Consider the following 24,320-nt stretch of genomic DNA (forward strand, 5'->3'; position numbering starts at 1 on the left):
GCCCCTGGCTCTGTGTCATGGCACTCTGGGTTCCCCACACAGGCCACTTTCACCTGACCACAGCTGTCCCCCCCACACGCTTTACCTGGTTGTCAATGCGAAGCTCCACAAGCGACGTGTTGCCCTCGAGTGCTTCAACAATAGCCAGGATTCCAGACCCAGAAATGAAATTTGACTCCACATTCAGGCTCTTCAGTGTGCTATTGACCTTCAACATTTCTGCCAGGGCCTGTGGACAGAGGTGGGCAGGAAGAGCTGCCAGTCAGACAGGCAGGGGCAGAGCACCAAAGGGCAGCAGGGCTTCAGCTCCCCTCACCTCCAGAGTATTCCTGGAGGATCCCACATGCTGCACAGTTTCACTGCTACCAGATGGAAGTACTCTTTGTGGATTGAAGGGGGTTCCCTGCTGCTGCAGGGGGATTCTTGAACATGAGCATGCTGGAAGCTGCAGCACAACCTTGAATAGACAAACTCTTGGGGCTATCTAAAAGGTGATAGTCCACACCTGAAGCTGCCCTTTGACAGCTTCATCTGTCCCTCTTCTAAAGCCAGCATGGCATGACAAGGATGCTGACTAGCATTAGCCCTGTCTCCATTCCGATGAGTCCCTGCCTGCACTGCGCAGGGTTGAGATGCTTCCCATCAAAACATGCAGAGTGAAGAGCATCTGTCTTGAAAAACAAGGAATATTCCACATCCAAGGTGTCCTCCCAAGCAGCATCACAACCATATTAATAATTTTTGCTTCCCTTAGTGGGTAAGGCCAGAAGTGGCTGGAATGCTTGTTATGCCCCAGACCTGATCAGATCATGTCACTTCAAATAAACTGCAAGGGTGGATCCATCTGCATCATGAAACAAAAGGACCAGAAAGTGATGGCAGGGCTGACCAGCACCCACAGCATTTACTCCCACAGCTCCCCTAACCCAGCACAGCACCCCTCAAGCTCTGACACAGCACCTGTCCTGCCTGCACACATTTTCTCCCCAGTCCAGAGTGCCTGAACTGGGTGACTAAGAGCAAAAGCTGGTCCTGGAGAAGGATGCAAAGATGCAGCCTGGAAGGTAGCATGAAGGCCAGGCTCCTCTCTGCATCCCCACTGATATTTAACATCACTCATAGCAGCCAGAAAGACCCATTATCACCTACAGAGGCCACACATTAGGGGATGCAGAGCCTGCTTCTGCACGTCTGCACAAAGAATATGAGAGACAGCTGGAGTAGACGTGTGTGATGGGAGCAGCAGGTGTGCACACCTTTGTACCAACAGAAACAAATGTCCAGAGAGAGACAAACTGCTTTTAGAAGATGCCACTAGGACATCAGTTGTTGTCTCATGTTCCTATTCCAGGAGATCCTAGAGGACAAATATGAGACTGCATGGATTAAAGGACTGCACCCTGAAGACTCCATGAAAAATGAAGTGAAGGAACCAAAGCCTGTCTGTTGCTGGCTTCCACTAGCGCCCTTGAAACTGAAGCACCTGCAGCAAACAGCCAGAGGTGTGGAATGTGCCAAACACAACACAATGTGCAGAAGCACTCAGTCAATGATGCTGAAAATACCTCGCCTGAGAACAGCTCCTGTCACAACACTGGGACGATGAACTCGCAGTACTCACAAAAGCAACAGGATCGTTGCTCCGGGTCCCAACTATGCTGAACTTCTTCACGTACGTGTTGTTTTTCAGCGCTTCCGCAAAAGCTTTTAGAGTTGGTATGGGAATATTCTGTGACAAGAAATGCAGAAAGCATGTGTTAGGCCATCATCTGTATGCAATGAATATGCAATACATGTGTTGCTAAACTTCTCATCAAGGTCAAATCACCAAATGCACCAAAGTAATTCAGGAAAGGGTTGAAAAATATTTTTACAAGTTCTCTTGCTATAACCAGCATATTCTAAGGAACCTGGCAGTGTCTTCATCCTATTTTGAGCTCTGCTGAAAGAAAGCTCACTTGATTTGAAGCCATATCTCTGCTATTTAGTTGCCCAGAAACTCAGCTACCTAGGAACATGGGCATTGTGGGGTGTTTGTAACTAGGATCTGTGAGCATACAAAGCACTGCTCCTGCACTCTCTGATATGAACGGCAGCACTGAAAAACATTCATGTCACGTTCAGAAAACTTCCACCTACAGGAACTGATCCAGAAAGGCCTGATATAATCTCCTTGTAACACAAATCACAGACACCCCTGACTGCTTTATACAGCATCTTACAGGCTAACGTTTGCCACGCTATATCTCAGCCGAGAAAAAAATAAAATCCATGCTGCTTTTTCTGAGATCCTTGAAAATCAGCATTTTTCACTTATGAAGAACTTTAGATACCCTTTTCAAATGTGCAAATTTTCATCTAAAATTGTAAGTGGCATCCTCACCTTGGACTTCTTGCCGCACCACTTGGGTCTCACAATGTGGAATCATCTATACTCAAAGTCATCCACAGAGCCGTGACTTGGCACTCAGCAACTTAGAATCTCCACTGTCACTCCCCAGGTCTCCAAACCCCATCCCAAACTCATGAGTTCAACACACAAAAATAGTGCCTGCCTGCCAGATCCTCAGCCTTGTGTCCTCAAGGGATGGGGTCACTGGCCTGAATCAAATACATTAAAGTAAAAATATTCCTGCTTTAGGAAGGTGTAGGTAACATTGCACAAATGTCTTTGATGTGCACGTGCAATTAACCATGTTCTTGCTGCTTAGTTATGTCATCATTTAACAGACCCCATGAAACTCTGTTTTTTAATCTATGTATGTGTCCCAAAGGCAACATAAGAAGTGGTGCTATATCCTGACTCACTTCCTACAAGAAGTAAGAGTCCACAGATGGGATGGGTGGGAGACAGAGACACCTGCAAGAAGGGTGGCTTCTTCATATTTTCATGGCAAGCATCTGGATTATGAAACCTTTTTCCTCCAGCATCTTATAATATACATCAACATTCCCTCCACCAAATATGCCTGTCTAAATCATTAGAGCAACCTAAAATGGCTTTAACCAGACAGTTTTGGGTCTCCCCAAACTACCCTCAACACAGCTCCACTTTTCTAGGCACTTAGAGGAATCTTCCTGCTAACAACCCCAGGCCTTTGTCCCACAGCAGGTAACAATCTATTCTGCCCACAATGGAAATGGGAATCACTGGTGTTTCTTGTCTGGCTACATTCAGTGTTTTGATACAGCTCTGTGCACCAAAATAGACTCAGTGTCTGTCTTCTATGCATCAGATACTTAGTCTTGTTACCAAGATGGGAGGGTAGAAAGGAGCAAATACCATAATATTGTTAAGGTTGACTTCCTCAAGGTCAGGATCATTGCTTTGTATTCGTTTCAGAGTTTCCTCCACATCTGTAGAGTTTGGCTCCTCATCAGGAACTGGCTTGTACTGTGTGGGCTTAATCACACCTGCAGGTGAAAAGCAAGATGTGAAAATGAAAACACTCTGAGTAGCACTATCTTTTGAGTGTGTCCCTGCTCTTCCAGAAGTGGAGAGATGAAAGCATGGGAGATCGAAGCATGACCTGACAAACAGCCACAAGATGAGAAACCACTCCTCTGGGTCCACCCAGCACACGACAGTCAGCTTCTGCTTCTGTGTGCTGTTAAGGCCTAAATATGGGTGACAGAAGGCACACTGCCTGCACGGGGCTCTCCCTTGGGCTGCACTGGCTCACGGATGGCACCAGGGAAGTGGCTGAGACTGCATTGGCTGGCATAGGGCAAGGATGCACCAGAGATGCCCCAGCAATCACAGGCTGCTCTGACATGCACAGCTCTAACCTTCAGCCTAAAAATAATTTTCACTCTGCTGACGTAAATCACTTACTGTTGAGTCCTTCTTTGTTCACGATGGTGCTGCTCCCCAGTGCCTCATAGTACTGCTGGTTACTCATCAAGGTGTGCATGCCAAGGATGGCTACAGAAACAGGAGAACATGACTTATTGGAGGCTCCAGAGCCAGGAAAAGACACAGCACACTATCTTTCCCCATGCAAGCAAAGAAAAATATACAAAGGGAGGACAACCCCCTTTGCAGCTGACAATTTCACGATTATAAGCCGCACTGAGTATAAGCTGCACTTCCGGATATCAGCAATTTTTCATTCTTTGTCCATACATAAACCACACTGGATTATAAACCGCACATGTGATAAAAGGTATCTATTCTGTCTCCATCTGTTGAGGGTGGGGGTGGTGATCCTTATCTCAATGGCAGATATTCTGCTAATGGGCCATCCATTGAAGCCAGGCTGGGCATTGTTCTTTATCTTTTCACAACCCATCCTTCCTCCAGTGAGTCATTTCCTGCTAACGGCCCATTAATTCCCACTGTGTGACCGATAAAATTACTGCATCCCATTGAGAGTTGCTCCAGCCAGGGGGAAGAGCCCAACACTTCTTACCAAAATAAAAACAGAGGTTTTGGGACACTAAGGGAGCCCCTTTCTCCACTGGACTCCAGAGGAAAACCGGATTTCTCCACACCACCACTGGACCTCCGGAAGGAAACTGCACCTTCCACAGGACCACTGCTTCAACTGAGCCACATCTGTCACTGCAGGAGGATGCAGCCACCATTTAATGGGACTGCTACCAACACCCTGCCTGACGGGGTGTCAGGTTGTACTCTGACTTTGTCAGGGTTTGGAGTTTGTTTCTTTGTAGTACTGTATTTCTATTTTAATTTCCCTAGAAAAGAACTGTTATTCCTAATTCCCATATTTTTGCCTGAAAGCCCCTTGATTTCAAAATTATAATAATTTGGAGGGAGGGGGTTTACATTCTCCATTTCAAAGAGAAGCTCCTGCCTATCTCAGCAGACACCTGTCCTCCAAACTGAAACAGTAACTTTTTACTCTTTGTCCGTATATAAGTCGCACCTGATTACAAGCCGCACTTTGGGTTCGGACCAAAATTTTAGTCAAAATGGTGCGGCTTATAATCGCGAAATTACTGTACAACAGTGCTCCAATGTTCTCCAAACACAAGGCAGCAAGGGGGTGACTGTCATCTGAAGCATAGCAATGCACACTGTGTTTTCAGTCTTGGAAGGTGACATTGTGAGAAGCTAAAGCCCTGCTGGCTTGGTCAAAATGTAGAGAGTGGTGGTACGAGCACCATTCAAACACTGTAAGAGTCCAAAAGCCAAATTTAGCCAAACTGTGTCTCTCAGACTCAAGCCAGACTGCAAAGTAATATGTAAATGGAAATTGAGCTATGTCTGGGGGGCTCTGGTGAAATTCCTGCAACTGCAAATAACCAATAAGAAATCAGTGGCTTAGGAACTTCTGGGTAAAGGGTTAGTTTCTAAAAGTAAGCCTGCTACACGCAGAAATATCAAGTTTGAAAATTTATTTTTGAATCAACAACATTCTTTTTTAATAGCTCTATGACTTCCTAAAGAAAAGTGCAGGCACATGAATATTTGTTAAAACAGACACATCTGAACAAGTCTTGATCTCTGGATAGATGCAGTTGTGAAAATAATAAATTTCTCGCTAAAATCAAAGCATGCCACCACAAAGGCGCTTCTTAGACTTGGTTGGCACAAGTCTCTCAATATATTCTGTCACTTTGGTGAAGAAGGGCTGGAGTTTGCAGGAGAAAGGTATCCTTGAAGCCCAGCACAAGAATAGGATCTGTTATGGTGACTCTGTGTCTGGGTTGCACAGGCTAGACAGCCAGCAGCAAAGCATGTCAGTGAACTTCCCTATGGCTACTAACACATTCCCAACTGGATCTCACAGACCCAAGCAGTCTCCATCTGAAAGTCTGAGTGAGGCTGAGCACTTCAAGTTTGCTTATTTGTATTTTATCTGGCCCTTTTCTTTGTCATCTTCTCACAGATGGCATTTTCAGGGGTGCAACACAGGTTGCAAAAGTAATTTTCAGGCTTAGCATTTTGGCAACAGAGATAGTCCCCAGTTCATAGCTTATTTAGACAATGAAACCTCTCCAACAGCCAGAGTGTGACTATCTACATTGCAGAGGGAAGCAAGGATCTGCTGTCATCACCGTGCATTTTGGGGGCTCAGGTTTGCGTTGGGAGACAAGAGGCACCCACTCTCTCAAAGTCTGGTGCTTGTGGTGTATTCTCTGAAGGAACTCAGGCAGAACAAAGGCATCCCGCTTCTGTCTCCCTCACCTGACCAAGGGCATAGGAGCCCTTCCAGGGCTACTGGGAGCCATGCTCCTGGCCTTGCCAAGGAATGGATCCAACACATCACAGCTCACAATGATCCTTGCTAAACAGGCAGGAGCAAAATGAGCTCCTGCTAAATGAAGCCCACTAAGCAGGCAGGAGCAAGGCTGTCACTGTCAATATTGAGATTTCAGCACAGTTTGTATCACATCAGTACTCTTGTTCCCACTTGAGTGTACTCTCCCAGCAGCTGTAGAACAAGCTGCCATGAACAGCATTTCCATGGGACAATGATTGCTGCACAGTTTAGAAAGGTGGATTTTGTAGGATAGGGCTTAATAGCAGGATCAAAAGTAAAAAAGCAAATTCCAGAGACGCAATGCTTGGCCAGGGTACATATGTTTGGGAGCATTAATGCAGAAACACATTTCTAAGCCAAAAGATGGTATCATTATGTAGATAATGTCTGCAGAGCACATGATCTTTGTAAAGTATCATGGGGTGTCCATGTGCTCCTTTGGCCAAGGCATGTCCTATCCCAAGCACAGAGTGAAGTCCAAGCTACAGGTTCAGTAACATACCAATATTGTCATCTGACTGTTTGACCACACAAATCACAAGAAATCCACCACTTAAAATGTGTTGAAAAAGCTCCTTAACTACCATCAGGCCTGAGTGCCCACTGAAAGGCTTCTATAACCTGGCAGATCCTTTAACAGGTCACACAAGAAATCCACATTCTCAATGTGTCTGTTTGATTCCTCCCGAAGATTTGGTTTGAAGAAAGTCATGCTCTTAAATGCACAGGCTGGAATTAGCAACAGGCAGTGGTAGAGACAAAGGAAGAGATCAAACCATTCCCTGTTCCGTAGGTAAACCCTTCTCTCTCCTCAGCTTTGGTCCACACTTCTCATTAAATCACATAGGCCAAGAGTAGCTTTTTTAACAAGTAAATAAATTCTGTCAGAACTGACAGCATTTAGATAAACAGCAAAAAGTGCAATAGCTCATTTCCCACAAAAGAACAAAATAATACCTAGAAGTTGAACAACTTGCACCCCTAAATGCCATTAAATTATTTTACCAGCAATGTCACAGAGTTCTGCATCAGAGGCATTAGCAAGGGCTTCCTCCAGTTCCGGCTCCAAAGTCACACTTTCCAAAACAGGATCCATTGGCTTCTGCTTGGGAATCCAAGCTTTTCCTATAAATGCAAAGCAAGGTCACTCTCAGTATAATGACAGCACCCACAGCTACCCTTGCAGATGCATTTCCACGCTGTGAGATTTGAAAAGTAGAAAGGACAGAGGGGGCACAAGAGAAAAATCAGAAGAGAAACTGAATCCCTTTGCTTCAGCTTGGTCTGAGTTCTGCTGTGAACAGAGAGGCACCTGCCTGACACGGGCAGCTGCAGAGCTCAGCCCTTCAACCAGCGCGGCATCTATGGAAAACAACAGCACACTGGTACAGGACCATGGCTGTTCATAGCACAGCACTTGGAAGGCCAGGCACAGCCTGACTCTGCAGGTCCTCGCTTCTTTGAAGGCTGCTCAAAACGGGTGAAGGTTTGCCAGCGCTCAAGAGAGGCCAGTAGCCTGTACCTAGCACTGTGCAGGATCAGTCCTGCTGCTGAGACACCTCTTGCCGCTAACTCCAAGTGCATGTTGGCAAGGCACATGGCACATCAGTCAAAAGAGGCTGGAGAGGAGGTGGTGGAGGGCTCTGGCAGCAGGCAGAGACAGCACTTCAGTGAAAGCATGGGATGCAAGGAGGACCAGGCTTAGGGCAGCTGGTCAGGCTCAACCCTGTTGCAAAGAGAATGCCAGATGGAGTCCCCTGTGTTTTATCTCACTGGACAGCAAAAGGTCAGAAAACAGACCTATTCCCTACAATTCAAAGGTGCAAATCCACAGGTCCAGCTGGTAATGCAAACTTGTTGTCTTAGCTCCTTGCTCATGGCCTTTTCCTAAGGGGGGTGCCTACACGGCCAAGAGTCTGGAGCTTGGAACGCAGCGGGCTCCTTGCCAGTCCCCTATCCCATTGCCCATGGCAAACACTGGGCAAGTCACAGCCCTTTCTCTGCCAGAGCTGGCTGCATCCCAGGAGGCATGGGGCAGTGGACAGTGTTGATGGCCCTGCATAGCTGCTCCCAGCTCCTCACCACTCATGCTGCAATGGGCAGCAGATTCTTCTCAGAGGCAGAATGGGCTGGGTCTGGGATTTCACAACACAGAGTCCACCTCTGACTGCCCAAAAGAAAAGAGAGAAGCTTGTGATGTTTTAACACTCCACAGCAGGGAGCAGTCTGCTGGGTAAATCCAGCATTGCTGCGACAGCAGTAGGAGGGTTCTGGAAACATTTAGGAGCAGTCCCCTCCCCTAAAATAGTCCTGGATCACTGCAGAGATAGCAACTGCAAAAGGCCTGGCCTAGCATGCCAGCCAGGACTATTTTTGTCACCTCTCTGAAACCGGAGTCAGTGGCACCAAAAGGCAGAAATAATCCTGCTGTTTAGGGATATGCAGAAAGGGGCTAAATTTAGCCTCAAGGAAGAAGCAACTGCACCTCAGGGTCCCCTGGGACAAAATGGAGGCTGCCATAAACAGCCTTTTGCTCCCATCCTCTGCCTGTGCTCTGCTGCTCTGACAGAGGGGGAAGGAATCTGCCTCCTGGGACACAGCTGCTCTCGCAAAAATAGGCAGAGTGTCATGTGCCTGCACAGCCAGGCATATTCTGGGTATCCAGCAGCAAAATGTCTGCCCTGGCTCGGCGGGGAGATCTGGAACCCCTGTCCCACAGATGTATGGCTGGGCAAACTGTATGCACAAATGGTACCATCTGGCATGTGCAACACCAGAAGGGAACAAGAGAAACAGAGCAAACTTAATTCTGCTGTCATGCAGCAACTCCTTCTGACACCTCAGTGACATCAAAATTTCTGGGGTTTAATTCTGGTTTTATTTACCTAATTTCAGTCAATTTCTAAGTTTTACAAAGTTTTGTATCTCAGTCATGCTTTGTTACAAGATGGAACTTTAAATTAAACAGCGCATGTATGACGATGACAACGCGTGACATTTTATGTCACAACACAGTACGTCTGCACATCCCAACTCCCACCCTGCCCAGCAGCATGGCCAGGGAGAGAACTGCCCATGACCAACTAGTAAATCACCCTCCAAACTGCAAACGTGGTGATTTATTTACAGCTTCATCACAGCTGTGAATATGTAATTTACCATCTCTGGCTCACAGTCAATGTAAATAGTGTCTTCTCTCAACAGCGTGTTACTAATGAAAATATGTTTAATACATTTGAGATCACAAATGAAGTATGATGTTGCAACTCAAAATGCTTGAAATACCTCTGTCTCCTGCAGAACACTGCTTCTACCTTCTAGGCTAGCCAGGTTGGTAGGCAACACTGGACTGGGGCACATCTGATAGGTATCAAACTAGTTTTCCTGACAGAACTCAATTTACTAATTTACTCCTCTCAAGGACTACTTTTCTGTTTTTTAAAATCTAAAAATACTGCCTCAGGTTTTACTAAATGAACAGACTTTACACAAGCTCTTAAAAAGAGAGCCGTGTGGGTCAGTAAAGAGGCACCTTTCAGAAAGGCCTCACTTAGGAAATGTGTTCATACACCCACATTTTCATGCACTTCTTTTTTCATACTGGGCAACCATCAGCACGAACAGCGCACAAACAGATCTTCTGCTGCAGGGGGATCACAGTACAGAGGGAAACACAACAGCTGAAAAGCTGCTGAGAAGCTCCTGGAATGCAGGGGCAGGGATTGACCAGACCATGTCCCATGTCAGGTGATATTCAGAGTTCTAACAGGAACAGGAAAGTCACTTGGATAATGGATCACATGCTAGGAGAATAGCAAAAGATGCCAGAAGGAGAGGAGAGGAGAGGAAAAGAGAAGAGGCAGAATACCCCTGCTCACAGGCCTCAGGGTCATGCAGAGCAGGAGCGCAGCAGCTGCTGTAGGGCATGGTACAGGCAGACAGAAACAAGCAACCTGCTGGAGACTGGAAAATAAGGCTGGGGTTGTCAAGAGATGATGAAAACTAGAGGGGAACTGCTGGGCATCACCACAGCTGTGGAGTTTCTCTATGGTGAGAAGCTCACAGTGTCAGTATGGAGCATGAAAGGCAATGGTGAAACATGAAGCTTAATATGAGGAGCTCACAGGAGAACAGGGCAAGGAGAGAGAAGAGAGGACAGAAGATGATTTCTTTCCAGAACCTGATACAGATACGGCATAGGGATGGGAGAAGGCTGCACAGTGGTACAACTTCTGTCCAGCATTTAACAACTTATCAGGTGGTGCCCAAATCAGCAAGCACAGGGACCTCTTGTCTAGCTGGGGTTAGACAGCAGAGAGCAGATTCACCACCCCAGCAGTGTCAAAAAAGAAGTTTTGTCAACACAGATCAGACACAAGCGTTCTGCGCTGGGCACCCACTGTACCTTCACTGTGATGCACCCAGAATGCTGCAAAGGATGACCATACCTCTCTTTTCGCCCGTGAAAGGAACCAAGTCTTCTCTGTCTTTAATGTCCTTTGCCTGCTTTTCTAGGTGGGCCATGAGTTCCTCCCTTTTGAATGGGCCAGTTGGTGGCTTTTGCGTCTGATCCCGCTGCCTGAGCCCTGCTGGCAACAGTGCATTCTGGACATGGAGGTGAGAAACACAGGTTATCTCTGCAGGCCACAATCCCAATCCATCACTCTCCCCTCTACACTTCCCTCATTGCACCACTCTTCTCCCACATGGCTGGACAATTTGCTTCTCCTTGTGTCAAAGCCTAACTTCATCCAGCTCCACTGATTCTCACATCATCCAAGATACGTGATGCTCCTTTCCCCCCTTCAGTTTCAGATGCTGCCCAGTAGATATTTCTCTACAACATCAGCTCCAGCCCTTTCTTTCTGGAGGCTCTCAGCCAACTTCCCCACACTATATGAGTCTGTCCAAGTGCCCACAATGCCCCCTGTGTCCAAAGAAGAACCACTTCAGTTAAATCTCATGATCTTTCACAGAGCAGATCAGAGAGTTGTGGTGGTCTCTTCTGCCTTTTATGATCCATCACAAAACTACAGAGAGGGTCTCACTTAGTTGCAAAGCAAAACCCCAGTGAATCCCAGCCTTTTTTCAAGCTGCCTCCTTGTTATTCAGTCACGTAAGCCACCACGGGAAGTTGGTTCGTGCTTGACACATATGGCACGTAAACACCTGCTTATATTTAAATATAGAACAGCCTTAATGCAGTAAGACTATTCCCAGATTTGACACTAAGCATGTCCTTTAAAGCTTTACTGGATACAAGTCAACATTTACTTTTTAAGACATCCAAGGTGATGCTGAACAACACACTGATTTTTCCATGCCTGCCTGACAAAAGTAGTTCATTATAATTTATATCCGTATCAGTGAAAAGCCTGGGAAGGAAAATTACTAATAGGAAGCAGTTAGACCCAGGCAACAGAGAAGTGTGTGAATTGCACAAGCAAGGAGGCATAGGAGACAGCTTGCTTCCACAGGCTCCATGCTGCGAGAGGCAACTATGCAATCTTCAAGCTGACTACATCTGCACTGACAGATGTCCATAATTATTTTACCTTTCTTCATCTTTCACAGAATACTGCCTGACTCTGTGTCTTCTGAGACAGCTATAACTAGCCCATCGGCCCATAATCCCGGGAGCTAGCTTGCCAGCTCTCAAATATTTTCCTGCATTGCAATTAAAAATACTGATGATGCAATCTACACCACCCATCATTTACTTCAGAAACACTAACTGCATGTTGCAGCAACAATTTCTCACTTGGCAGTGCCCAGCTCCTCGAGTAACAATGCCGTAAGCCAGAGCCCTGCCAGTTGGCTCTGCACATCCCCTGCAACAGGACAGCGCTGGCTCCAAAAACGTTTCACCAGCTTGGCATCAGCAGACCCCATGTTTGCGTATGTGCAGCTCCTGCTGATGCTAGGAGGTTGCTAAAAATAAACTGTCCCACTTTGCAAAACTCTGGGATTTGGATTTCTGCCTAAATGGAGGAAAATACAGGCCATTTGAAGTACGTTACAAAAAACCCAAAACACCAAAAAAAGCCCCAGAAAAATCCTCAAACCAAGCAACCTGCAAAACATTCCCTCCAAGATGGCCTGATCAGAAACAGAGATCCATTTTCCACAGGATTACTGCCCTGGCTCATATTGCTGCTGCAAGTCACACCATGAAAAGGGCAGGAAAACCGAAACTAAGACACATATGTAGACTGTGCTTCCAATGGCAAAAAATTCTTCTGTGTATCTGCAGCTAGTCTCTTCCACTCCTGCACCAAGTACAGACTCTGCAAAGGATCCCACTAAAATACACATTACTAATGCAGCCCACTCCCCCACAATTACTAAGATTCACTACCTAGCATCTCAATTAAAAATTACTTACGTCAGGATCCAGCTCTTCCAGTTCATTCTCTAACTTCCTGAGCTCCTCTTCTGTCAGAGCTCCAAGGATCTGATCTTCATCTAGGTCTCGGTATTTTTCTAGCTCCTTTCTGTAAGACATCTTAGAGGAGTCTCGTGGATCTCACTTTTATGCTGTAACAGAACCTGACATGAAAACAAGAAGCGTTAACACTGAACACATGAAGCGTGATGCTGCAGCCCGCCTAGTTGGGGAGCACTGAACACCCCAGAGTTGCAGATTTGTGCTAAAAGCATGGCTGATTTCAAAAGATTGTTCAGGGCCCCCATTCATACCCTACACACACATAATCACCCAGGGACACGAGAGCGGCGCAGATCCGGCAGCACATTGCCCCATCACGGATTTACAGGGCAGGACAAAGGAAGCTCTTCCTTTGTACAGGACCCTGGCTAGGGATGTCCTTCTGCAAGCTAGATGTTAATGAAGCATCCCAGGCATTTATTTCTTTGAAGGACAATAACCTAGAAGTCAGAGTATGGAGCTCTCATGTCCTTACATGCCCCGAATAACACCGCCCTGCACATGGCACTCCAGATAACATCGTTACCAGATGGGAAAACAGATTTGTAGCACCACTGAGTACCTCTGAGCCCTCAATACCTCCATGAGGCTTCAGTGCATGGCACTTCTTCCATGTTTTGAAGCCACAAGGAGATCAGAAAGTATTATCCACTCAGGTTCAGGAGGCTGCCAGTTAAATGTGCTATTTAGTGACTCACCTTTCCTGAGACAGCACATGTTTGCACTGCTGCCAGCTAAGCAGCTGACCTGTGTGCTACTGCACATTCTAAACCAATCCTTCAAGAAGAGAGGTGAATGGCCTATCTAGATAATCCCTGCTGACCCCGAAGATGGGTCCATGTCTCCTGATAATATAATGGACCATACACCATCACATGCATGTAACTGGGCCTGTCCAAGCAAAAAGACTGCAGAGACAAAGGCCAATGTGTTTAAAATATGCAAGTGGGTTAAAAGTACACTCAGCACAACACACAAAAGCATATCCAGCTCTGCTCTTTTGCTGACAGTCTCCTTCTGCTCCACAGCAGTGTCTCTACTTTTTTTTTTTGGCTGTGTTTTTGTGGAGAATATTGAGTCCTAGATAGTTTAAAGTGACTTTCCTTAAAGTTTTGCTATTCTTTTGAGTGACATTTACATTAAAAATAACAGCAAGGCCTGTGTATTTCTTAGGGAGTCAAACATTTTTTGAGTTTCTATAAATAGACTTTTTTCAGCTCCTGTGGAGCATCAGATCCCTACCCTGAACCACATGTTTCCAGCTTTGTTTGTCCCCTCAGGATAGATTATGCACTTATGATCACTCTTCATTTGCGGAGAAATTTCTTTATACAAGTTACAACCCAGCTACTCTTCCAGATAGGAAAATTATCTTTAGCTTGGTCACAAAAGGGCACAGTAATGCTCATATGCTTGCTCAACAGCAAGCCCTTAAATTTAGAAGCTGTCATCTTGTCAGACATTTGGTTCCCCACTAGCGTGATGGCAATTCCTGCATCACTCGCATTCCTGCCACTCGCCACTTAGGAGGTGCAGCGTGAGGAGATGGTGCCTTCCTTTCTCCCGGAACAGCCCCTGATCTGGGAACTGAGAGGGTGAAAATCAGCTTCTCATTGGGCTGGTTTGCTCCAGGCAGCAGCCATCAGCCTGTGGGCACCGGAGCCAAGGGCAGCCAAGAGGCTGGCGCGGCAGCAGGAGCGAAGGGGTCAGTGGGTCTGGCTGAGTGAGATGGAAGGAACCCCACACTCCCGTGCTTCACCAGCGCCCTGCAGCCCTTAGTGCAGGGCTCCCTGTGCTGCAAACTGGCAGGCAGAGCCACACGCCAGCCAGCCTACAAGCCATGTCCAGCAGCTCAGCCCCTGCAAGCTGAGACAGGGGCTTTTCTGCAGTTACCCATGAGCACTGATGCGGGAGATCCTGGAAGAGCAGCCTGGACTCAGATCTGGATATGTGCTGTGCTACTGCAGCCTTAGATTGCAGTGCATGAGCCTCGACTAGCCTGGATTTCATATGCCATGTGTAATTTTGACCATTCTGCTGTGGAAGGAGCTGGAGCTAGGAGCAAACAGGAAGGCAAAGAATATCCCACCCCAGGCTGCTAAATTCCCTATAAAAGCTTAGAATATCCACACCTGCCACACACGTGGCAATATCTGTCTTGGCTACATGAGGACAACTATTCCCAGAGGCAGCCACAGACCCTTCCCAGGAACGCAGGCAGGGCTGCAAGCAGGGGCCGGTCTGGCACCAGAGTGCAGCCCCGCAGGGTGACCTTGCTGCCTCCCTCCAGAAGGACGGAGATGTCAGCACCGAGAGGTGAAAGGCAGGACAGACATGGGATGTCAGTGCACACAGGCAGCGCTGCTGGAAAACGCTTCGGGTTTCAAAGCATCTTGCAGAGATATGAAGCCGGGGCTGCATATAGCAAAGGCCCTGAGGGTTGAAGACAGGTGCAGAGCCTGCTGAACCGTAGCTGAAATCCCCATGGGGAGAATTAAATTTGCTACATACCCCACAGAGAGGTGTCGGGGGGCACAGTGCCTTCCCAGACTTGCTGGTGCAGCCAGACAGCGCTGGCAGCTCACACATCTCCTGCTGAGAGCACACGGGAAGGACTGCTCCTCAGGAGCACAGCCTTGCCCGTGGCAGCAGGACATTCTGTACTGCTCCCCTGCCCGCAGAACCAGGCATTCAGCACCATGTGTCCTCCAGCACAAGTATGTTCACTGGCACTCCCTTATCTCACCATCCCAGGCCTCTTCCACCTTATCTTGCTAATGAGTGCTGGAAGAAAAGGCACACCAGCAAATCTGCTGTAAATGGCAAGAGAGCTTTGAACTGCCAAAGATAAGAAAGCAGGTAAATTCTGCCTAAGTGTAATTATTTTCGTTTATAGAGTACTGAAACACCCAACACCACAAACAATTCTGACTTCTGCCGGAGTACAAGCATGGTTTAACACAGGTCCCACCTTTACCTGAGCTCAAATTAAACAAGATCATTCAGCGCAAATTCAGTTCTCACTCCTTTTCATTAACCCTATAACTCTTGTGATGCTTCCTTAGTTGATTGAATGAAAAGAATATAAGTGCAGCATACAGATACTGCACAGACTGACACTGTTGCAACTTTGAGTTCTCAAAACATTGAAATTCATATAGATTACAAAGATAGCAAGATATGAGGTCTCTTTGTTCAAAGCACTCGTCAGACACAGGAAGACAACCCAAGCACTTGCATTCCATGAGTCTGAAGAGCAACAGGTTGGAATGTACAACAATCACTAAAGAGAAAAATTCAATTGGATGGGAAATAATAAAACGTCATCTACAGGGAAGATAGTTCTCACCAGGAATATAGGAAAACAAAACAATATTTCTGATCATGAGGGGGATAGAACAGTTCCTTTCTGAAGGGTTCAAAAATGCTAAGCAAACAAATGGAAGTAAGTGCAAATGAAAAGCATCTTGTACGATGCTGGAAATAACTCTTTTGCAGTGCTTTGCACTGGTACAGCCCCCTGCAGCACCATGACCTTTTTGGGGTGCCACAGAAACCTAAGAGCAGCACTGACGTCTGCACAGGGAAGTGGTGGAAACCCAGCTGGGAAAATGGCCCACGTGGGCCTGCTGTGTGACACCCCAGCCAAGGGCAGGCATCAGGACATGGTTGTGTTCCTCAGGTGGGCAAGCAGGGAGCGAGGAGCAGGGCAGAAATGGAGTCACGCTGCAGCAGGCTGCTCAGGGAGGCTGTGGAGCAGCACCCACACTGCCAAGTCAAAGGGTCTGCCGGATTATCCCCCCATGATCCAGCCTCAGGAAAAAGAACAAACGAGGAGGAACTGGCTAAAGCGACAGGAACAGCAGCAGGACAAATTTCAAGAAAATACCAAAATGTCACAGGGAAAGCCACGGGTGCTGTGTCAGGCACACTGCGTGGCACATCTGGCACACGCTGTGCCAGGCAGCCCAGAGCCTCCCCGCACAACTTCCCTGCTGCACCAGCGTGCCAACACCAGGACAGCACAGAAAGCACTTCCTTCCATGCAAAATGCAGGGAGAAAGAGCATCTAACCTCAGCAAAGGTGAAGGGCTTTCCGGGGATAAATTCTGTTATCAGTGCAAGCCGGCCCTGACTCCATGCAGCCACCATGCCCAAGGCTCAGCACGTAGGAGGGTTTGGGACATCCCTGGTTACCACCACACCAAACGACCACCAAAGGGAGAGGACAGGAATTCTGTGTACTCCGCCATATCACGAGAGCCAGGCCTGAAAAAATTAACGTCCTTACCCCAGACAACCCTCGAATCTACCACAAAACCTTTTCTGTGCTCCAAAATGTGAAACCAGATCATGGGGCTCGGGTTTTGGGATAAGGAAGTAGCCAAGCGTGGCTAGTATAGCTATTGATGATTCTTGAACAAAATGCCAAGTTTAAGGGCAGAAGTCTTTTCAGACTGAAAGTATTTAAGAAGCAGTGAAGGCAGGAATTCATATAATGAGGGATGGCTTGAAAACTGTCCCTGTTTGACTCACACAGGCTTTTGATTTATGAGATTTTTTTTTTTTTTACAGCTGAAGTATAAACTTGAGTCAAAGTTCAGAGCTATTATTTTTGCAGTATAAAAATAACAAACCAATATCAAACATCCCCTCTATAGTTGCTGCAATCACCTTTTTCTTTCTTTTGTTTGACTTGCAGTATAACTTAAAAGATAAATGCCACGGTCTGGGTGTTTTTTGATGGAGGAGCTATACACACCTCAAGTGACCATTTCCTATAAATTCAAGAGAAGCTAGGTTCTTTCTGTGCATACACTTAAATCTCAGTGAGTTGTCTAGGTGCAGATCCAAAATGCATGCTATGCTGATGAGAGGAACAAATCACCTCCAGCTCGTTTCTAAGTTAAAACTGTATTCATATGTGGTCAGTCCTCTTACAAACCCAAAAGCTGCAGATGCATGCAAAGGGTCTGTCAGCCTAGAGATCTCCTTTGGCTGATAATCAGGAGATGAAGAAGAGCTGGGGCACTTGCACAGTGGTCTAAGGCCAGGCAGGGGGTACCAGAACCACTCAGAGAAGGGGTATCTGTTACACACATAGTGCTGGAGCAGGCATGGTGAGGGTGTAGAGATAAAGGAGATCAATCCACCAAAAAGTGAGTCTCTGCAGATTCGCCCTTCCTGGGACAATTTTCAAACCCTGAGCTTGTATCCCAGCATAACTGGGTGCTGGTGACTCCATGGTCAACCCTGCTTTTTGAGTCACTGAGCAACCAAACATAACCAGTTCCCTGCAGTTTCAAGAACTGACCAACAAATCGTGGCAAGATCCAGCAGCAGCAAAGGGAAAGATGCACATCAGCTCCTACCGAGACCACATCTGAAAGTGTGAATCTATGTGAATTGTGCAAAACCCAGTAAGACATCAGAGCAGAGGAGGGGTTGGATGCGTGCCCAGTGTCATCACACAGCCATGCACAACAGAAGTCTTCACTGCTGGGCGCTTGCAATCACGATTTACCCTGCTCACAAGGGAAGTCAGTGCAGGTGTGCTGGAACAGGCGTGTCTCCTCCCAGCACAGGTACAAACATCACACCTCGGCCCCACAGGCCCTTCTCTCGCAGACACAACCTGAGCCCAGCAGTGCCTTTACAAGTGACTACAGACCCTGCACCGGAGGTACAGAAATTTAAAAGTTTACTCTACTTCAAATGAGCATTGTTCTCCTAAAAACGAAAGGAAGATAAATGCCTGAGGCCAGTCCTTTAAGGTAACAGCCTCCTGCACATTTCTTCTCAAGCAGATCTCATTTTCTCAGTCAGAGAGGAAAGCATCATTTGAACCAGCCATAAGCGCACACCCAGGCTGCAGCATCAAGCACTGTTGGACTGCCTGGACTCTGCACCACCACCTTGAACGTACCAGATACTGAAAACTCTTGTTAAAGCTACAAAAGACTTTCAGCAGGCTGTGCTCTGGCTTTGAAGTCCAAGCTGCATTAGAAAGTGTCTAGCAGGAGACCCACATGGGAGACTGGAAGGGGACCCTCTGCTTAGCACCACTGAGCATGCAGATGGGTGCTGCAGGCAATTTGATGTCCTCTAGTAGAAGACAGGTCTCTCCAAGCTGAACAAGCAAAGGCAATTTGACTTATTCAGCCTGGAGAGGGGAAAGCTGCAGAAGGATCCAATTTGCAGCCAGTCACATGCTGCCTAAAGGGAAATGATTTTTAAAGAAGGAAATGCACAAATTCATGCCCTGGATGAGGAGAGCAGACAGAGAAGAGACAGGAGATGCTCTTGATGGTGAGAAGCTGTGCCATGTCAGGTGTAGAAAGCAGAGCACACCACACACTCTCACTTCTCCAGGCAAGTCAGCCACCAACAAGAAAGACTCAGCCTCCCTGCAAGAGGCTCATCCTTAAGGAAATCCAATCTGCTATCACTTCAGGTAACTCTAAATTTCCAAGGAAGATCTAGGCTTCCTCCCAACTAGCAGCTGTTAATCTAAGACATCCTGAAATTAATATTTGAAAGGAAACATCTGGAAGAAAGCATTTTGGGTCTACCAAAGCAGATGACTTCTGACTCTTGAAGTGGCATACCAGGTATGGAGAACACGTAACACTATCCGGAGTTATCGTCACCACCCAAACCCCTGCAGCAGTGAAGTTCAACAGGCCATAGCAAGACTTACTGATGATGCAGCTTCATTCCTGTGGATATCCTCATATCAGAGCTGACATTCCCATCCTGGCTCTTGACAGCTCCGCAGCAAACAGCTTGTTCGAGGTCATGCACACACGAGGGAAGACTCCTTGTGCTCAAGCATAGCGACCTCTCCTTTTATCCACTAGTGCTGAGGAACGTCTCACACTGCTTGCATTCTCCTCAGTCTTCTCAGCTCACCCAACTCCTGATGTGATACCCAGAAACTGCCTCTATCTCCTGGCTCTCCTCTTGTCAATACTCCTGCAGCCTGCAAGCCACACAACCCAATACTGGCTCTCACCAAGCAGTCTTTCTCATCAGTAATTAGCCTGGATATTTGGCAACCGGGCCAAGATCTGCCAAAGCCCAAACAAAAAGCATCCCAGCTGTATCTCCCCCACTTTACATATTTTTAAACACACACTTGTAAACAGTTATGTGTTCTCCTATTTGGGTGAGGTTCTCTCATGCACCTGGCATGCACTCCATTGCTTAATTACTAATCCCTGTGAAAAGCATGTGGGCACACTTGAGTCATTAATGACACTCTGCACTTAGTTCCTGCTCTGTAACTTGAGCCTTCCACTTGGAAGCTTCACAGCCAGCACAATCTCCTCTGGAAAGTGATCCCGGGTTTCTTGCCTGAGTATCTCTTGCTCCTCAGACAGACACCCCTGTTTCTGTGGCACACTGGTTTTGCAGAGAACCTAATGGGTGCATCGTGAACATAGGAGCAGAAAGGCTCCTGTCCTGCAGTGCCTCAGACAGGCAATGGCGATGTCCTGTAAAAGAGCCCTGCCAGACTGCCAGAAGCCAAGCAAGCTGTTAGTAACACATGAATGTCTGCACATCCCAATCCCACCCTACTGCTTGTGTGGCTGAAGCACAGGGAATTGCAGTGAAACGCCTCACCAAGGTGCAGCTAATAAGCCCCAGACACGTCAATGTTTAATTAACACTGAAACAAAACAAGCTGTTCCAGCAGCAGTGAGTGTACAGTGTGAGGGACTTAACAGAGGTGAGACCCTCACACAAGTCTGCAGAAACAAAGAAACCAACTCCAGCTGGGAGAGCTTCCAAACTGCACAGTGCCTGAACAGGGGCAAGCTCTGGGGAAGCATCACTGCAACCTTGCTTCCAAGCTTCTCCCCAGGCTGCTGCCAGCCAGAGTATCCTGGGATGCAGAGACTTAGCTCTGACCCAGGACAACCTCTATTATGTATTTATTTCATTCACCATGAACAAAAGGGGAGAACTCCTTCCCAGGAGGGTGATACAGCTCTAAGGCAAGGCTTCAGGGACGCAGGATCTCCATCTTTGGGGATCTGCAGACACAGGCCATATGAAGCCAGAACCTCCCTATTTGAGGAGAGGTCTGCTGTGAGCTTGGGATGTGCTAGAGAACCACTGAGCCTCCCACTGCACTGCAGCCTGTGCCCAAGAACATGGGGGCATTTAGCACCATGGAGTCATGGAACACAGCTTTATGTCCTGTTTCTTCCAAGAGCCTGGTAATTTTACCAAGTGAAAACAGGTCTCTTCCTGAACAGAGACGTGAGGATGGTTTTCCTAGCTCATGATGGGAAAATGACTCTCAGCTATAGAGAAAAAAAAATCAGAAGGCAGATCACAGTTTCGTTCCCCCTAGCAGTGCTTTCACAAAAACTCCACACACCTGAAAACCAGTGAAACAGCACACAGAAAAGTATAACAATTCATCAGCAAGCACTACATTTAGTAGCACATTGCTCTGGGGAACAGGAGCAATACATCTGGCAACAGAAGACTGGTGCTTCTTACAAAAAGTTAATTCAGGATCTTTTGTAAAGATAAATGAAATGGTCCTTTGGGTAAATGAAAGTAAAACTTGGGCAAAGAAAATCAGTAATGAGATAGACCAGACTGCTTCCATACCTGTCTGACTTTCCCAAATTTAGTACAGGGGATGGGGGACAAGCAACATATATCCAATATTATGCAAAACCACAGTATCTGGAGAAAAGGCAGCAGACCATCACAGCTGAGAAGCGTGTGGATAAGAACAAGATGAGTCAGGCTGAAAAACAATGCAATGCTGAAGGAGGGATGGGGGAAGAGCACTGACAAGGCGAAAAACAGCAACTTTGAAATGAGAAGCAGTGAGGCTGTGATACAGTGCGCTTGTTGGAATACCCAGCTGTGTGCACATTAGGGCAACAGGTACAGAGTCTGTCAAGAGACAGCAGTGCAGACACTTGTACTGCACTGCAAAAAGCTTTTGGCTCTGGGGACTGTAGTGCAAGCAAGATGGTGTTTGGCTTTAATGTTGTAGCTCAGCTCCTCCTCTCAAGAGGGCAAAAGAGCTCACTAACATAACCTGAAGTAAGGGTTGCCTGCCCAAAAACCTAATCCAGTATTTGCTCTATCAGATAGTCTGTGAAAAGGTGTCACCTCTCAGCTTAAATCTTGTCTCTTTGATGAGAAATGAGGAAGTCACTCTTCACTCCTCCATGATCCATTAAAAAAAAAATTAGAAACACTTAAAAACAACTTCTGTCACATGGCTGAGCACCCTTCTGGCTCAAGGCCCAACACCCAAGGAAAGGTGTAAAGCAAGTAGAAAGGGCCTCCACATAAGGGTCGAGCCGCTGGCTCTGAAGGGAGGCAGAGGGTAATGGATTCTGCCCAACTCACCATCCATGACCATTTAAAAAGCAGAGGGCAGTACATGAGCACACGAGTCAGGGCAGAAGCTGTGTCCATCTGAATGAAGAAAGGTTGTCTTTGGGAAAGGCAGTGCCTTTCAAGGCAGTGACTATTTCAAGCTGAAGAAAGTAGAGCCAAGACGGATACAACACACAGCTTCAATGAACCTTTCCCCCTGCTAATTTCCACTTTTCCCCTACAAAAGCAGCACAGCTTTCCAGCGAACCATCATCTGGAAAACCATCTCCTAGAAGAGCTCCGTGGATTACAAAAGCAAGCAAAAGCAGTAAAAAAGAGCTCTCGATGTCTCTGCAACCCGCCAGCGCCGTGTAGAGCCCTTTCATCGCGCCAGCACCCCCGATCCCCACCGGGATTTGCCGCGGACACGTGTGAGAGCCGCCAGCTGCCATCCATCCATCCATCCGTCCGTCTGTCCGTCCATCCCAGCCTGCCCGGCGAGGGACACCTCGGCCCCCCGGGCCCGGGGATCCCGCCGCCGGCTCCGCGCATCCCGGCGCAGCGCTCCCACCTCCGGGCACGGCTCCCGGCAGGGATGCAGGCAGGCAGGGAGGGCGACCCAGCACCCAAGCAGTCAGAGCCCTTTCCTGCGCGCTGCCCGGACCGCAGCGGCGGCCGCTGCTTCTGTCGAGCCGGGGCCGCCCGGTGCCTGCCAAATATTCTGCCCCGATAGGAGCCGGGCCCGACGCCCCCTCGCCCGCTTACCGCAGCCGTGCGCCGAGCTCTCCAGCCGTGCCGTGCCGTGCCGAGCCGAGCCGAGCCGAGCCCGGGCGGCTCGTCCTGGCCGCGCCGGCTCCGCCGCTGCCGGGGGCGGGGGTCCGGCACGGCCGCGGCCCCGGCCCGGCCGTCACTCAGCGGGGCCCGGCCCCGCCGCCCCTCCCGGCCCCGAACAGCTGCGCCCGGCTCGGCCCCCGCCCCGGGCCCCGCTGAGGTCGGTCCGTGCCCTCCGCCCGCGCTCGGGATGGCAGGAGCGCTCCGTCCATCCCCGGGGCAGCTGCGGGGCGCTGCGGAGGGCGGCAGCAAGGGCAGCACTCCTTTCCGAAGGGTCTTTCCTGCTTTTTAACCATTCAGACACGCTGGAACTTGCCTTTTGTCCCGTGGCAACGTGCTTCAGAGTGCCGAGCCAGATGCTTCGGCAAGCTGCCTTTTTGGGAAACCCCGCAAGAGTACACGCATCGTCTTGGGGATTCAGGACACTGTAAAGCACCCTGAGACTGCGGCTGGAAAAACTCCTTCCCGGGAGGAGCGGTGCAGCGCTGGGACATAGGGAACAGAGAGGCCTCAGGGCTCAGCCAAGCCGTGGCCACCCAGCCCTCTGGCTGGATGGTCCCACTACCAGCACTGCTGGGGACCTGTAGCTGCAGTCACGGGCACTTTATAAAAGCTACTTCCCCACAAATGCCATCAGTATCAATGCACCTACTAATCCCGTGCCTTACTTTACTCCCTCTCAGTTTGCTCCATACATCCAGTGACAGCCGCTAGAGCTGCTCCAAGCCTGCATTCAGCCCAGGAGAGCCGCCTTCCAGTCTTGTGGTATCAAGTTTTAACATTGCTGCCAAATCTCCTTCCCCCTATCTCACCTTTGAGTCTCTTTAAAGCCCCCATGGATTTGTCCTTTAATGATTTTTTACCAAATCTCCCACAAAGTGTCAGCCCCAAGCTCCTGCTTAGCTCCGTTGTCTGGTCTCCACAAGCAGCCACAAGCCAAGAGCAGAGAGGGCCCAGGTATACCAGAGGTGGCCAGTCTATGAGAATGCTTCTCCAGCCTCATACTTCCCAGACTAGTGATGACCTTCACCTGAAAATGCCCCCAGTTGCTGATGAGATAGTACTTCACTCTTTTTTTGTGTGTGTGACCTGCCTGGCACTGAAATTTCACATCCTATGGCATTTGAAGGAAGGTCTGTAGTTACCTTCAAAAATACTGCTCCCACCTAGGACAAATGAAGGATACAAAAGGGGGCTGTGCCAAGCGCTGGGCTCAGTGCATGTCTCGTTGAGGTGAGCAGGATTATGGCCCAAGTCACTGGCATCATCCCAGCTGCTGGCAGGAGAGAAGAGGGTGCTTAGAACCCAATTCACCCACATGTCTGTTTGCTCAGGCTAAAGAAGCATGACAGGTACAAGATCAGACAAACCTGGATGCCTGTTTCTATGCCATGTGTTTACCAAATGCCTTTTTCCAGGGTGTGCAAGCCAGAAGAAGCTCAGGAAGTGATCCA

At 48.1% G+C, this 24,320-nt stretch overlaps 1 protein-coding gene across 4 annotated transcripts in view; it reads right to left on the reverse strand.

The window, feature by feature from the left end:
• Positions 1-22,850, reverse strand: part of TMOD1 (tropomodulin 1) — a 25,683-nt gene extending 2,833 nt beyond the window's left edge. For 2 of the 4 annotated variants that reach the window (XM_033084787.2, XM_033084790.1), the window contains exons 1-8: positions 22,801-22,850; positions 12,616-12,779; positions 10,679-10,835; positions 7,236-7,355; positions 3,836-3,925; positions 3,284-3,414; positions 1,622-1,729; positions 86-229 (exon numbers count right to left, since the gene is read on the reverse strand). In XM_033084787.2, the coding sequence (XP_032940678.1) occupies positions 86-229; positions 1,622-1,729; positions 3,284-3,414; positions 3,836-3,925; positions 7,236-7,355; positions 10,679-10,835; positions 12,616-12,735 (870 nt within the window). In that variant the 5' untranslated portion in view covers positions 12,736-12,779; positions 22,801-22,850. Of the gene's footprint in view, positions 1-85; positions 230-1,621; positions 1,730-3,283; positions 3,415-3,835; positions 3,926-7,235; positions 7,356-10,678; positions 10,836-12,615; positions 12,780-19,378; positions 19,412-22,445; positions 22,467-22,800 lie in introns of those variants that run through there. The other 2 variants (XM_033084789.2, XM_033084788.2) reach the window with 2 other exon arrangements.
• Between the last annotated feature and the right edge of the window lie 1,470 nt (positions 22,851-24,320).

This window comes from Catharus ustulatus, chromosome Z (genome assembly GCF_009819885.2).
Source record: "Catharus ustulatus isolate bCatUst1 chromosome Z, bCatUst1.pri.v2, whole genome shotgun sequence".
NCBI classification, from domain to species: Eukaryota; Metazoa; Chordata; class Aves; order Passeriformes; family Turdidae; genus Catharus; species Catharus ustulatus.